This window comes from Carassius gibelio, chromosome B25 (genome assembly GCF_023724105.1).
Source record: "Carassius gibelio isolate Cgi1373 ecotype wild population from Czech Republic chromosome B25, carGib1.2-hapl.c, whole genome shotgun sequence".
Classification (NCBI taxonomy): Eukaryota; Metazoa; Chordata; class Actinopteri; order Cypriniformes; family Cyprinidae; genus Carassius; species Carassius gibelio.
In genome coordinates, this window is record NC_068420.1 from 5,657,320 (window position 1) to 5,672,056 (window position 14,737).

At 37.1% G+C, this 14,737-nt stretch overlaps 2 protein-coding genes across 7 annotated transcripts in view; one reads left to right on the plus strand and one right to left on the minus strand.

Annotated features, from left to right (window-relative positions):
* Positions 1–1,528: 1,528 nt before the first annotated feature.
* fads2 (fatty acid desaturase 2) lies at positions 1,529–13,741 on the plus strand. 2 transcript variants are annotated; one of them, XM_052597471.1, is made up of 13 exons: positions 1,529–1,693; positions 2,555–2,799; positions 3,275–3,385; positions 5,037–5,234; positions 5,431–5,532; positions 7,420–7,545; positions 7,633–7,693; positions 7,982–8,058; positions 8,167–8,264; positions 10,229–10,325; positions 10,402–10,481; positions 10,567–10,692; positions 13,168–13,741. In XM_052597471.1, exons 2-13 carry the CDS (start codon positions 2,593–2,595, stop codon positions 13,217–13,219), a joined length of 1,335 nt encoding a protein of 444 aa, XP_052453431.1. In that variant the 5' UTR covers positions 1,529–1,693; positions 2,555–2,592; the 3' UTR covers positions 13,220–13,741. The 2 variants fall into 2 exon arrangements, with proteins under 2 accessions (XP_052453431.1, XP_052453432.1); XM_052597472.1 differs by having other exon boundaries at positions 1,531–1,679.
* The window catches only part of eps8l2 (EPS8 like 2), a 42,070-nt gene continuing 40,912 nt past the window's right edge, over positions 13,580–14,737 (minus strand). For all 5 annotated transcript variants that reach the window (XM_052597467.1, XM_052597466.1, XM_052597468.1 and 2 more), the window contains one exon: positions 13,580–14,698. In XM_052597467.1, the coding sequence (XP_052453427.1) occupies positions 14,627–14,698 (72 nt within the window). In that variant the 3' untranslated portion in view covers positions 13,580–14,626. The remainder of the gene's footprint in view (positions 14,699–14,737) is intronic.

The window sequence follows — 14,737 nt, forward strand, 5'->3', positions numbered from 1 at the left end:
TGTTATGTAGTTAATCAATATCACACGAAGAGTGCCATTTCAGTTTTTCTCCAAAAATCAGCATGATTAAAATGTGATATTAAGATACTACAAACAATAATTTAATTACAAATACAAAATGTTGTAGAATAATGTAATATGTGAATGAATAATAGCCTAAAGAACCTTTGTGCCAAAAGGGTTCTTTCTTGTCATTATAGAACCTTTTTAGCATAAAAGGTTCTTTGGGGTTGAGTAAAGAACCCTATGGTTCTATAGAAACCCAAATGAACCCTTTTCCTGATTAATCTATCAGAAGTTGTGTGTTATTCCTATAGACACTGTGATGTAAACTACTTTGTAAACTTTTGATTCAATATTAAATGCCACTTTTGTTGTGTTTTAAGTGGATAAACACTTCCTAAAAATTGTTTCCTAAAAAGGTTTTGCAGTGCTTTTGAAACATTTCAGGTCAAGATGACATTTATTGTTGAATAGATGGGAAAATAATGCTATTTGTATTTAAATGCACAGATACTCAGATATGGCTACATAAACTAGATTAAATTATTTTTTACAGGTATAGAAATATTTTTTTCATTTTTAATTCTTAAGTAGCCTAGTTGGAAATTTTAAGTCTGCTAAAATGTAATAAAAAAAGACCTGAATTAAAAGAAAAGTAATGCTGCAGCTGCAAAATGTTCTTTTATGCATCTCCAAATTAGTATGTATGAGTGATGTAATTATCTTATCTCCTTTTACTGTAAGCTTTATCAGATAATAAAGCATTCATGTTAACACAACTTGTGGAGGATGATAAAATGCAGCTGTAGGAAATAAACAGGTTCAGAATAAGTCTGCAGTGTTTTCTTTTTCTCTGAAAAGTCCAAAGTTCTTCTTTTTTTTGCATTTGAAATGTTTAACAGTCAGATCAGTTACCAATCTGTGCTGGGACTGTGCTAAATAACGTGCATAGAGAATTCATATTTGAACAACTGAATTGGAACTAATTAAATTTAATAGTTTAGGATTTTTTTTTTCCACACATCCAGATAGGGTTTTTTTATTTATTTATTATGCAGCGAACCTTTCAAGTTACAGGAAAATGTATGTGTGTGTGTGTATATATATATATATATATATATATATATATATATATATATATATATATATATATATATATATATTATATATATATTATTATATATATATATATATATTATTATATATTTTTTTTACAGTATTCTGAGATGCATGATGCATTTTACCGTTCAAACTGATGTAGGTCACTATTATATATTTTCACTCTGTATGCTAAGTTAAATGACTTATAAACAATTAACAGGTTTCTAATGTAGCAGTTTTACATTCTATTTCTGTTAAGATGACTGATATAGTTTCAGCATGACTGCACTTTGCCGGCTGGATGTACTAATGTGGCACTCGAACCAGAGTAAACTCTTCTTTATCTCCGCGCTCTCCACACCCTTCCAAAGTTCTCTCTCTCTTCCTATTGGCTGCTCGTTCGCGAGACCGGCGCAGGGTAGCGCCCTGATTGGCTGATGGCTCTCGAATGATCTTTTCGGAAATCATCAGAAGTACAAGTGATGAGGAGAGTGTATAAGACAGTATGAGCCTCTCATCCGCTTCTCTTTATCATCACACACACCGTATGAGTGTGTGAAGTTTCTGCAGAGAGGGTGAGTGAACTATTGTAAGTGCTTTTTCTTTCTTTATTTCCTCTCATGTTACGTAACAATGAATGCAATGACAGCATGCGTTCATTTTCTTTAATTAAGAGAAAGGATGATTTTTCGTTTTCAATGTAAGATTTAACAGTTTATTTATTTGAAATGTTCAAATAAGCAGTTCTTAAGAATCTAGAGTTGTTGATTTTTTTGCAATGCTTTTATTCCTGCTATGTTTGCATGTTTCTTTGTCATGCAAAGTCGGAAAAAACACATTAACAGATGTCACTAACGCAAAAAAAAATAAGGAAGCAAGCAAAATATTTCGGAATGTGTATTTCCGCATGTATTTAAGGCTTCCTTTGCATAATCAATGAGATTATGTGAGTATTGTTTCATTCCTACAGACAAGAGTTGTATTTCAGTGCACTATAAAAAGTGAAAAGGTGTTATTTCAGGCCTGACCCTAAAACGACTTTCATTGGTGTAACCTAACGTTTTCAGGGTGATTCTTGTAATATTACTTCATATTTTTTGACGTAACAAAATTCAGATGGTAAGCTTTTGATTACCTGACAAAACGTTTTGCAGAGTGAATATGAATCCTGAACAATGGTGAACAATGGGCTTTGTCTCATAATTTAGTGAGCGCCCACCTCGACTGTTTATTGGTCATAATTTTTGGGAATGGCTGGTTTTTACACTGACGTATACTTGAAATGCAATTAATTTAGATGGCACCTTTTTGTACATTAAATAGTGCAGAATTAATGGCAGGAGTGATCATTACATGCAATTTGTTGCATGTTTTGTCAAGTGAGTCAAACTGTTCTTTGACATTTTGATAAACCATATGAAATATTGAATTGAATTACTTGGTCTTACAGTGCAAAGCAAGCATCAGTCAGTCAGCGTTTGATCAGCGATGGGTGGCGGAGGACAGCAGACGGACCGGATCGCCGGTACCAATGGGAGGTTCGGCACGTACACCTGGGAGGAGGTGCAGAAACACACTAAGTCTGGAGATCAGTGGATCGTGGTGGAAAGGAAGGTTTATAATGTGAGCCAGTGGGTGAAGAGACACCCCGGAGGACTGAGGATCATCGGACACTATGCTGGAGAAGATGCCACGGTGAAACACTCAGCATCAATACACTTATTGCCAGGAGGTTCAACCCTGCTTAGCTTCAGTGGGCAACCAGTCTTGTGCTGCAGGGTGATATGTCTGTGGAGGAGATTACATCTCACAATTCTTAAATGTTTTTCTTAAAACTGAAAGAAATTAAATCTGTACGGGGAGGGGGGGGGGGGTTGCAGTTACCTACTTTTATCTCTCCATACACAATGGCCAAATGTACTGTAGTCAAAACCATAATTTGTAGGCATCGTACAAAATTTTTTAATAAGAATAATTAATCCTGCAAATATTAATGTGCATTAATATTCAAATATTACAAACTAGACAGCATTCTGGGGCATTTAAGGCATGTGTTTCTAAGGGACCATAAGGTAGCTGCTTACTTAAGCAGTTGTTTATTTCAGTGTTGTTGTAATTTTTTCAGAAAAGAATAAAATAACAATCATCAATGTTGACTCTGTTGTGACAGGACGCATTTAATGCGTTTCATCCAAATCTTCAGCTTGTGAGGAAATACATGAAGCCGTTGTTAATTGGGGAACTTGAGGCGTCTGAACCCAGTCAAGACCGCCAGAAAAATGTGAGTACCGAGACTTAACTGAAGCATGACAGCTGGTGGAATTTCCATTAATCTGGTTAGGATGCACTTATCGAACTAAGAATTTAGTTATCGAGTGTGAATTTGAAATTAACTAACCACGTTACACAGGAAGTTGAGTTGAAATACAATTTGGGGTGACAGGAATTTTCTGAATTACAATTCAGAGAAAGTTATCAGGTCATTGCATTCTGGCAATTGATTACATATGTGTTTTACTTTCACACTGCCAGTGATGACCCGGGATATGCGCGTGCTTTCACACACAACCCTTGAAGATCCCGTAACGACACGTGACATCAGCGCGTGACGTGTAATGTACGAGTCGACAACGCTAGGCACGTTATACTTTCACTGAAGCAAGCAAACGATCTCGGCGTCAGCGCAGAAAGTGAGGAACTAACTGATCTCTGCTTCATTACAGTTTGCACGTGTTTTCGTTGCGAACGTTGATCTTCCTTCAAAACAGCCGGTAAAAGAGTCGCGCGATAACGCACGTCATCACTTCGATACGAAACAGTATCACGCTCGTCCCGGGTCGAACCCCGCAATGTTACTAGGTCCCCGACCCGGGTTCAATTCGGTAATCAATCCCGGGACGTGGTTGCTTTCACACAGAAGGGGACCCAGCAATGTTCCGGAAATATTGCGGGTCCGACGTGCAATGTGAAAGGGGCTTAAGTCATGTGCGTGCGTAGTACATGTTAGGAATGTAGACATGCGCATTACGTGTCAATTTTAAAGGCAAGTGCGAACAAACATGCACAACATTGGTGGAGAATATGGTGCTGTTGTTGCTGCTCAAGAGTTTGCTAATGCTTCTTCAACAAAGTGTGGATTTACTTCACCAATATTAGTTTACTAACAAGGTGACAGCACCAACCACTGGCTTGGCATACGTAATACAGTGTTTCTGGAAACGTGAATCATTTTGAAAACGCTGTCATGTATATGTGACATTTTTTTACGCAAGGGAAAAACTTTTCCATTTTTGACTACATCGCTGTCGTGTAAACGCAAATGATGAACTTCTTTTTTCTAAAATTACTATTAAATGACATGGCATGGCATATATCTTGAATTCTGATGTTTTTTTCCTCAGAATTGTGACAGAAGTCGTAATTGTGAAATGAAAAGTCATAACTGCTTTTTTATTTCATTTTCAATTTTAATTTTACTTCTAAAATCTTCAAATCAGTTCAAACTGAGGAATTGTATTGCAGTTTAAAAGGCGTTCTCAATTTAATACTGTGCTGCACAATGCGTTTGATTCCAGAAAGCAGCTATGTTTATTTTATGAGCTCTGGATCATGACCTTCTCTTCACAGAATGACTGTCAGGCAGTAATTCCTCTTCCCAGACACCCAAATAACAGCTTGTTGACTTAAGTGTGACATTAAAGCACAAAAAGCAATGAACCGCTCAGATTAACCTTTGCCCGAAGACATGGGTCACATACTCCAATTTGGCTTTCACTGAGCGATTCAACTACTGTATGATCACGGATTAAAATTCAGGTCATGAAAGTCCATTCACCCCTGCATATAAATGCAATTGTCACTCCCTTCGCAGTGTGAACATGGCCATAGAGGACTGTATTTGTTGTTTTTTACCTTTTACCGTTTTCTCTCAGGGGGCTCTTGTGGAGGATTTCCGAGCCCTTCGTGAGTGCCTGGAGGCTGAGGGGTGTTTCAAAACCCAGCCCCTGTTTTTCATCCTGCATCTGGGTCACATCCTGCTCCTGGAGGCCATCGCCCTGATGATGCTGTGCTACTTTGGAACCGGCTGGATTAACACAGCCATAGTGGCTGTTATACTGGCCACCGCACAGGTATTCATTAGCCTGTGTTTAAAAAGAGCAGGAGAATTGGTAACCAAGATGGTGGTGGTGTGCTTAACTAGCTTAGTTTCCGTTAGCTGGTCAACAAGGAGTTCTCTTGTAAAGAGCATAACTGGCAACGTCTTAATGCAAAACTCAACAATGTAAATGTTCATGTTTTTTATTTGTTTTGATTGTTTGTCTGTAGTCGCAGGCTGGATGGTTGCAGCATGACTTCGGTCATCTGTCCGTGTTCAAAAACTCACGATGGGATCACTTATTGCACAAATTTGTCATCGGACACCTGAAGGTACCAATATATCTGGTCCAGTCTTCATGGTTTCAGGAATACAGCTCGTTAGCCTAGGTGTAGGATATTTTCAATCAGTTGGTTTGTGGTCACATGTTGTTTTTCAGGTTTCGCAGCTGTAACTTTTAAGTTTTCTTGTCATTTTGTAACCATTTCCGTTGAGGTAATGCAAAGTAAACCAAAGCCTCTTCTTCTGATATTGAAAAATCCATGATTCAAAGACATCCTCTGAACTATAGTATTCAGCTAGAAAAGAGGGCAGGATTTTTGACATTGTTTTAAAAGTTAAACTTCACATAGCATCTTAAAAACATGGGCTGAGACGTTAAAAACATCCATTTGTAACAATATTTCGTGTTTTTTAAAAGCAACAACGTGAAACACTGAACAGTAGCATCCAAATGGAAAAAAGGAAGGATTTCATGACACAGTTTTAATATTCAAACTTCCCACAGCATCTTTAAACCGTAGCGCGAGGCTCTGAAAAACCACAGAGGAAAAGCTATCTCTTTATAGCAAGTTTTCCCTATTATGGGTTATGAAAGGTTCATATTTTGGTTTTGGGAGTCCCCAACAACAGGTTGACACGCATGCAAGGTCAAAAAACACTTTCATTTTCTTAAAATATGCATGTATTTTTACATTACTTTCTCAGCAACTCCCACAATGAAAATGTTTTCCAAACCCCTCCTATGCATGATGCTAATCTGCAGTGATTTGTCCGATTGGGCTTTTCATCATGAGCCTGTGATGCCTGATAAAGCAGTGTTTGTGAGCGCAATGCTGCTTTGTGTACAGCGTTAACACCGCTATTTTACCACTCCAGAAGCAGCACCTAGTGTCAAAGGGGACCACAGATGTAAATTAGCTGTAATGCTAACTCTGGTACAGGGCTTGAACTGTGCATGGTCCCTGTCAAATAAACTAATAAAATGAAAGAATGAATTAGCATTTTCATTCAGACCAAGCGAAAAGACCAAAAGGTGGGCGGGGACTATGGTAATGTTTCATGTTGACATCAACATGAAACGACTTGGGGAAAAAACGACTCTTCCTTTTGAGAGACAGTAACTTTATACACGTGCACTTTCAGATTTAAATCTTTGCAGTATGTTTTCACTCACTTAGAGCTGTGTTACACACTGCAATGAAAGGTAATTAAAAAAAAAAAAACATAATGGGGCACTTTTAAGTTAAAATGGAAAATATTGAATAATATTATCCACTTGGAAAAGAATGCAAGGTTTTTTGCCTTTTGTTTTGAAACCTTGCCACAGAACTCTGAAAAAGCTGTAAATCAAAGGCAAATTAATAATTTAAAAGCATATATCAACCTGGACAAGAAGGTTTTTGAGATGCAGTTTATGAAAGTCAAACTTCACAAGGGTGACACTGAAAAAGACGAGTCAAACTCATCCATTTATAACAACTTTTACCACTTTTAACAGTCAATAAAGGCCTTCTGAAGCAAAATTTAGCAGTTTAGCACATAGTTAGCAGAAGCCAGAGACTATGGTTTATGAAGTTTAAATATAGTTTTTTTTCATTGCATCACTTCATTGCATTGCATTTATTTATTTTAAATCTCGACCACCATCATAAAGCTTTGAAGAACCAGGAACTCCAATTACATTTTTCTGAAAGAAGAAAGTCATATAGGCCTAGGATGCTTGACGTAGGTTAATCATGGGGTAAGTTTTATATTTGGGTGAACTAATAGTTGAAAAAAGATTTACAATTTTTCGACAGATATATGCTATAGCTTGACTACACAAAACCGTGCATTCGTTTGATCACAAATGCACATGTAAACAGTTATATTGAATATTTATAAGATAAATATATGTAAATATAATTCACTGAAAATACAAAAATGAAATTCCTCAGGGAGCATCGGCGGGTTGGTGGAACCACCGCCACTTCCAGCATCACGCTAAACCCAACATTTTCAAAAAGGACCCAGACGTCAACATGCTCAATGCGTTTGTGGTGGGAAAAGTGCAGCCTGTGGAGGTACGAACACACCATCCGCATGACGCATTCGTGAAGAAAATACTTGATTGGATCTAATTGGACTCTTTCTGTCTGTCTTTACTACAGTATGGCATTAAAAAGATCAAGAATCTGCCTTACAACCATCAGCACAAGTACTTCTTCTTCAGTAAGTCGCTTTATGGCACAGCATCTACTACAGGAATGTTTACAAGATTCCTACTGGAATTTATATCTTAATTTGGATTGCAAATAAACAATTAAATATTGCCTATACATTGAAATATTAAGTCGAAATTTGAAATACAGTATATGAATAAAAATGTTAATGTAAATGTTTATGTAAAATTTACTATTATGTAAAACAAAATGTGTGATTATGTGTAGATTATGATTTCCACAGATTTTCTGTTCTACAGGACTAGTTATGATAGAATCTTCTGTTGTTATTTCTCAGTTGGACCTCCTCTGCTCATTCCGGTGTATTTCCAGTTCCAGATCATTCAGAATATGATCGTACATGGTCTTTGGGTGGTAGGTTACCATGATTGCTTTGACTCGTTCCATGTTTATGCAGCAGAATGTGATTTTACAGCACTTTCTCTGCCCTTATCTTATCTCTTCTCGTCTTATCTGTTTTAGGACCTTGTGTGGTGTATAAGTTACTACGTTCGTTACTTCCTGTGTTACACGCAGTTCTACGGTGTGCTGTGGGCGGTGCTTCTGTTTAATATCGTGAGGTACAAATAATCATTTCATTTACTACTTCTGCTTTAAACTTAAGGTAGTACCATATTTTTCGCACTTGTACCATGAAGTGCCAAGCTTTTCTTTAACTTACCCAAAATTATTGAAGTCCTATTAAGCGTTTGTGGGGGGCACTTACCATAGTACTACCATATTATTTTTGGAGATACCATGTTATATGAATAAAGTCAATCAATACTATGACTAAAATCAAAGTACTATGGTTTATTGTTACACACTGCTCTGTTTGTGTGTGTGTGTGTGTGTGTGTGTGTGTGTGTGTGTGTGTGTGAGAGAGAGAGAGAGAGAGATTCTGATTTCTAATCAATGAGTTTCAGTTTTTTAATTAAACATTTTGGAAGTCAAGGGGGAAAAGATACATGTCAAATTGGTTGAAGATAAATTTGGTCTAAATCACTTTTACCAATCACAGATACCAAAATGTATAGTATTCATGACAGATTGATTTAAACAGACATTAAATAATGATGACATCACTACCAGGTTATTTAAAGCATATGTAATATAGTGCATGTATTTATCAAAAACCTCCTCTCTAGAGTTTTTTTTTTTCTAGTGGACTATCAAGCTTTAGAAATTGGTTTCCTGGGGTTATGTGAGCTTTATATACAAGCTATTTCATTGACATCTTTCTGCAGGTGAAATGCACACCAACTAAAGGCACTGACCAAAATCTATTAAAAAGGAGAAATCGATATTGTCAACGCAGCCTCGGTGTCCACACTGCTGATAGTGTTACCTGCTGTAGTTAAAATACAGCTTCTGTAAAATGCTAATTATTTGTTCCCATCTCTGTCCTTTAAAACCATTTCAGCCGAAACTGATTTTTGGTTGATGAACTTTTGGGACATACCAATTACTAATTTCTACATAATTGTTTTTTTTCTGACGTTTTCCTCCTCTTTTAGATGTGCTTAAAAATTGGTATGTCAACTACCCATATATGAATGTACCTTGTTTTACCAACTGATACTCAAAAAAATAATAATAAATACTTGAGTACTGTTTTGAGAGACAGCTTGACTTGTATAGGAGTATCAAAATAATGTCTTTACATTATGTAATAATATATACTCCATAGCATATAATAATATATGCTCCATAATATATACTCCATACCGGTGTATTGTGACACCCCCAGTTAAAACGATTTCACTGTTTAAATATCACGATTATCGTCAGTACCAGTACATCGCGACACCCATATATCAAGCATGATTTTTTTTTTCCCCAGTCACCCAGTGAAACAATTTCATTCGATTTGTACTCCGTTTAATTGATTGAGGTGTTTACATGAATCTGAGTGAGCCATCAATCCAATTATCAACATTATTTGGTTAACATAGCTAAACAACGATTATTGCTCCACAAAGTATTGTACGACATACCTTTTATTATGGAATTACAGTCAACCATTTATGTGGATTTTAGCTTTGACTTTGTGTGATTTTACTATTGATATTTTGCTTTTATTTTACACATATTTAGAGCCGTCTATGATTAATCACATCCAAAATAAACATTTTTGTTTACATAATGTATCTGTGTACTGTGTATATTTATTATTTATATATAAATACAAACACATGCATGTATATATTTAAGAAAAATATGTTATGTTTACATATTAAATGTATTTACATTTATCCATTTAGCAGAAACATTAATCTAAAGTGACTTACAGGACATTCAGGCTATACTTTTTTATGCTCTACCACTGAGCCACAGGAACCTATTATATATACTGTATGTGTGTGCATTTATATATACATAATAAATATACATAATACACTATTATTGTGTAAGCAAAATATATTATGTAAGCAAAAACCTTTATTTGAATGCGATTAATCGCGATTAATCGTTTGACAGCACTAAATATAATGTTTTGACTAGTCGCATGACTGTGGTGTGGATGTGTTCCTGTGGGCCGCAGGGTCATGGAGAGTCACTGGTTTGTGTGGGTGACCCAGATGAGCCACATCCCCATGGACATCGACTACGAGAAACACCAAGACTGGCTTAGCATGCAGGTACTTTCTGAGCCGTCACGGCCGCACTGGGTTTGAAGTCTTTCTAGCACGCCAACTCTGTGTTTCTGTCGTTTAGCTGGATGCAACCTGTAACATCGAGCAATCCTTCTTCAACGACTGGTTCAGTGGACACCTCAACTTTCAGATCGAGCACCAGTAAGAAGAACGGAAGTAGTTTCAGTGCAAAAATGGCTTCACATTATCTTCTGCATTTCACAGCTGTGATTTGTTCTTTTCCCAGTCTCTTTCCCACGATGCCTCGGCACAATTACTGGCGCGCCGCTCCTCGCGTGCGAGCATTGTGTGACAAATACGGAGTCAAGTACCAAGAGAAGAGCTTGTATGAGGCCTTTGCGGACATCGTCAGGTATGATGCACACCTGAAATCTCACGACATGACCTTCAAAAGGCGCTCTTGCTCCGAACTATTCCTGTATTTACATTTACATTTAATCATTTAGCAGACGCTTTTATCCAAAGCGACTTACAAATGAGAACAATAGAAGCAGTCAGGTCAACAAGAGAACAACAACAGTAACCATGACAACTCTCAGTTAGTCTAGTATATAACGCATAGCCAGGTTTGTTTTGAAAAGACAAGAAAAGGAAAAGTGCTAGTATTAGTTGGTAAAGTGCAGGTGAAAACTTCTGGAGGGCACATAGGATTTAACCAGTGAGTTTAGGTAAGTTGGTGCCGTGCCAGTGGTCGTCTTGTAGGCAAGCATCAGTACCTTGAATTTGATGCGAGCGGCTACTGGTAGCCAGTGTAACCTGATGAGGAGAGGAGTAACATGAGCTTTTTTTGGCTCATTGAAGACAACCCTCGCTGCTGCATTGTGGATCAATTGCAGAGGCTTGATAGTTCATGCAGGAAGGCCCGCCAGGAGAGCATTACAATAGTCCAGTCTGGAGAGAACAAGAGCTTAGACAAGAAGTTGGGTGGCTTGCTCTGACAGGAAGGGTCTAATCTTCCTAATGTTGTATAAGGCAAACCTGCAGGACCAGGTCGTTGTAGCAATGTGGTCTGTGAAGCTTAACTGATGATCCATACACCAACTCCTACTGTAGGTTTCTGGCTGTCCTCGAAGGAGTAGAAGGGAGTTGATGAACCCAGCTGTATAGAGAAGTTGTGATGAAGCAATGGGTTAGCTGGAATCACTAGGAGTTCTGTCTTGTAAGTTTAAGCTGAAGGTGAGTGTCATTCATCCAGCTAGAAATGTCACTCAGACAGGCTGAAATGCGAGCAGCTACCGTCGGGTCATCAGGCTGGAATGAGAAGTAGAGTTGGGTGCCATCAGCGTAGCAGTGATAAGAAAAGCCATGCTTCTGAATGACAGATCCTAATGACGTCATGTAGATGGAGAAGAGAAGTGGTCCAAGTACTGAGCCTTGAGGAACCCCAGTAGCAAGGTGTTGTGACTGAAACATCACCCTCCAAGACACACTGAAGGATCTGTCAGAGAGGTAGGACTTAACCCACAGGAGAGCAGTTCCAGAGATGCCCATCTTTCTGAGGGTGGACAGGAGAATCTGGTGATTAACAGTGTCAAAAGCAGCAGACAGGTCCAGTAAGATGAGTACCGAGGATTTTGAAGCTGCTGTTGCTAATCACAGGGCTTCAGTAACCGAGAGCAGAGCAGTCTCAGTTGAGTGGCCACTTTTGAAGCCAGATTGATTGCTGTCCAGGAGGTTGTTCTGTACAAGGAACATAGAAAACTGGGTGAACACAGCTCGCTCAAGTGTCTTTGCATTGAATGGAAGAAAAGGGATACCGGTCTGTAGTTTTCAAGAAGCGCTGGATTTAGAGATGGTTTCTTGAGCAGTGGGCTTACCCGAGCCTGCTTGAATGCTGAGGGAAATGTGGAAATGAGTGAAGAGAGGAGTTGATAATGTGAGTAAGCGAAGGTATGAGTGAAGAAGAACGTTTTTGTTTACAACAACACTGTTGTAAACTAAATATATAACTATATAACAACACTGACAAACTATTTCATCATCTGTTGTGGTTGGAGCCGAAATTGGCCCATATTCGGTTTTCAAACAGCTTGAAATACAGGTTAACCTGTTAACTTTTATTAAAATTTGGTGAATACTTATCATTTAGGGTCATGAATATGCATGCAAAGTTTCGACACAGACACAATTTTGTTTGGGTCATGTTGACTCCCCAATTGATTTCCATGCATTTTCCTGAATGTAAACACTAAAGAGTCAGGTAAAAAAAAAAAAAAAAAAAAAACTTATTGTAGCTTGTCAGACACTAAAATATGAAATACATGAGAGCTTATGCAATTTAAGACTTACTTGAAACACTCAAATAATGCAAGATATGATTTATACTTGTATTTATTGTAGTAATTTGCACCCTAGTTTGCATCACTATAAGTAGTCATGAAAATATATATATATATTTATATTAGTTATTTTAGTAATTAAATTTTTAATTATTTCAAGTAATTATTATTATTTATTTTTATTTTTTATTTTTAGTTAACTATAAAAACCCTGGTCTCTAACAAGCTGTAATAGGGGGCTCTGTTTGTAAATTAATAATCATTTTTATTGTATTTTATTTATTAATTTTTATTTAGCAAATTGCGTGGAAACCAATGTGGGTGGATTTAACCCCAAACACACAGTTTTTTACACACAACAGGAGAGTTTGTGACATTTACTGAGTGAAACCAGGAAAAACATTGTGGGAGTTGATTTTATCCATTTGGGAATTGATTGGATTATGAAGTGTCAATATATGAATGATTCATACTTATCAATATTCATATTTTGCATGCATTCACTGAACGATGCTTCAGCACTAACTGTACCATTACTCTCCTCTCAGGTCTTTGGAAAATTCTGGAGAACTCTGGCTGGATGCGTACCTCAACAAATAAAACCTCACTTCTGTTTGCACGGAAAAATGAAAAGCTGAGCAGAATCCACCAATCAGAGCAAGCACGTCGCGGACTAGTAGGCGTTTAAAAGTCTCGTAACTAAAAGACCAGTCAATCAGATTGATAAAATGACACGTAGCACTTTTGTTTTGGGGTATTTGAAGGTAATTGTGGCACTTTGAATGTGTTTTAAAGACTGAGATGTGACTCGCTTCTGATAAAGGACATATCTGAAGGTACAAGAACGTGCATGAATGAACCTGGACGTTGTGTGATTGCTGGATTACAGTCGCTGAGTTTTAGATTTGCATAGTTGCTAGATGCACTGAATATTTCAAAGGTAATTCCTAAGGCACAATCTTTATGGTAGTCACTTTATTTCTGAAATTTGCAATACAGTGATTTGGTTTTTATAAATAACATTTGGAGAAACTAACAGAGGATAATACTAAGAGGTTGTACTTCTATGACATTTAATTTGATTTCCTGCAATTGTTATCCGATTAAACTGATTCAATCTCATCTGTGTGTCTTTTAAAGTTTCTATTGTGATTAAACCACATCCTGGAAGATCAAAGTCTCTAAATGCGTTTTATACAAATAAAAAAAGGCATGCATGAATCCAGCTGATAAATGAACTGTTCTCGCTTCATTCATTCGGCATCTGAACATGCACGATGCAACTCAATTTAGCACATTATTTACATTCGTTTCTTTTTAAAAACCAATGCCACAGATGCAATCATACATCAAACCCCAGAAAACATTGACTCCGCTCAGACACGGGTGAATCTCAGCGGTCAACATGTAAAGCTCACATTGAACCACTACAAGAAAGTTAAATTGACATTGTTGCACTGTACATATTGCATTTCACTTCCTTCCTTAAAAAAGGAAACAAACTCATAAGGCGTGCATTTGGGAAGCTGTGGATAAAATGACATGGAAATGCAAAAAAGGTCCTAAAATAGTCATTTTTGATTTTGAAGTGACAAGTGACTGTAGCACTATTCATTATATATATATATATATATATATTTTAATAATTGAGAATAACTTCTAATCTACTGTGTGCAATTGTGGTTAAAATGACACGAAAGTGCAAAAAATAAAATTTTAATGGTCCTTTATTTTTATCGTTTATAATTTTTCTTCTCATTCTGAAGCATGACCTGTACATGTTTTCGTGAGATTCACCCAAACATTGTTTTCGTGCAATAAAGTGTAGTAAGTATTTGCCAGCATGAAGGAGATAACGTATATTACGTACATGAACTGATAATAAAAAGCACAGACAATAAATAAACAATTACAAAACATATTGGATTAGTTGTTTGGTCATTGGTGGGTTTTGGTCGACGGTTACTGTTGCTAGGTGACTGTTTGATTGACAGTCTGTGTGAGTGTTTAGGAGGCAGATGAAATTTTCTCTTGTTGTTTAGACAGGATCTCCTGCAGCTCTGAATCTCCTCGACTCTTCTGATGGAGAGAGAAAAGAGGAGAAGATGAGAAGAGATC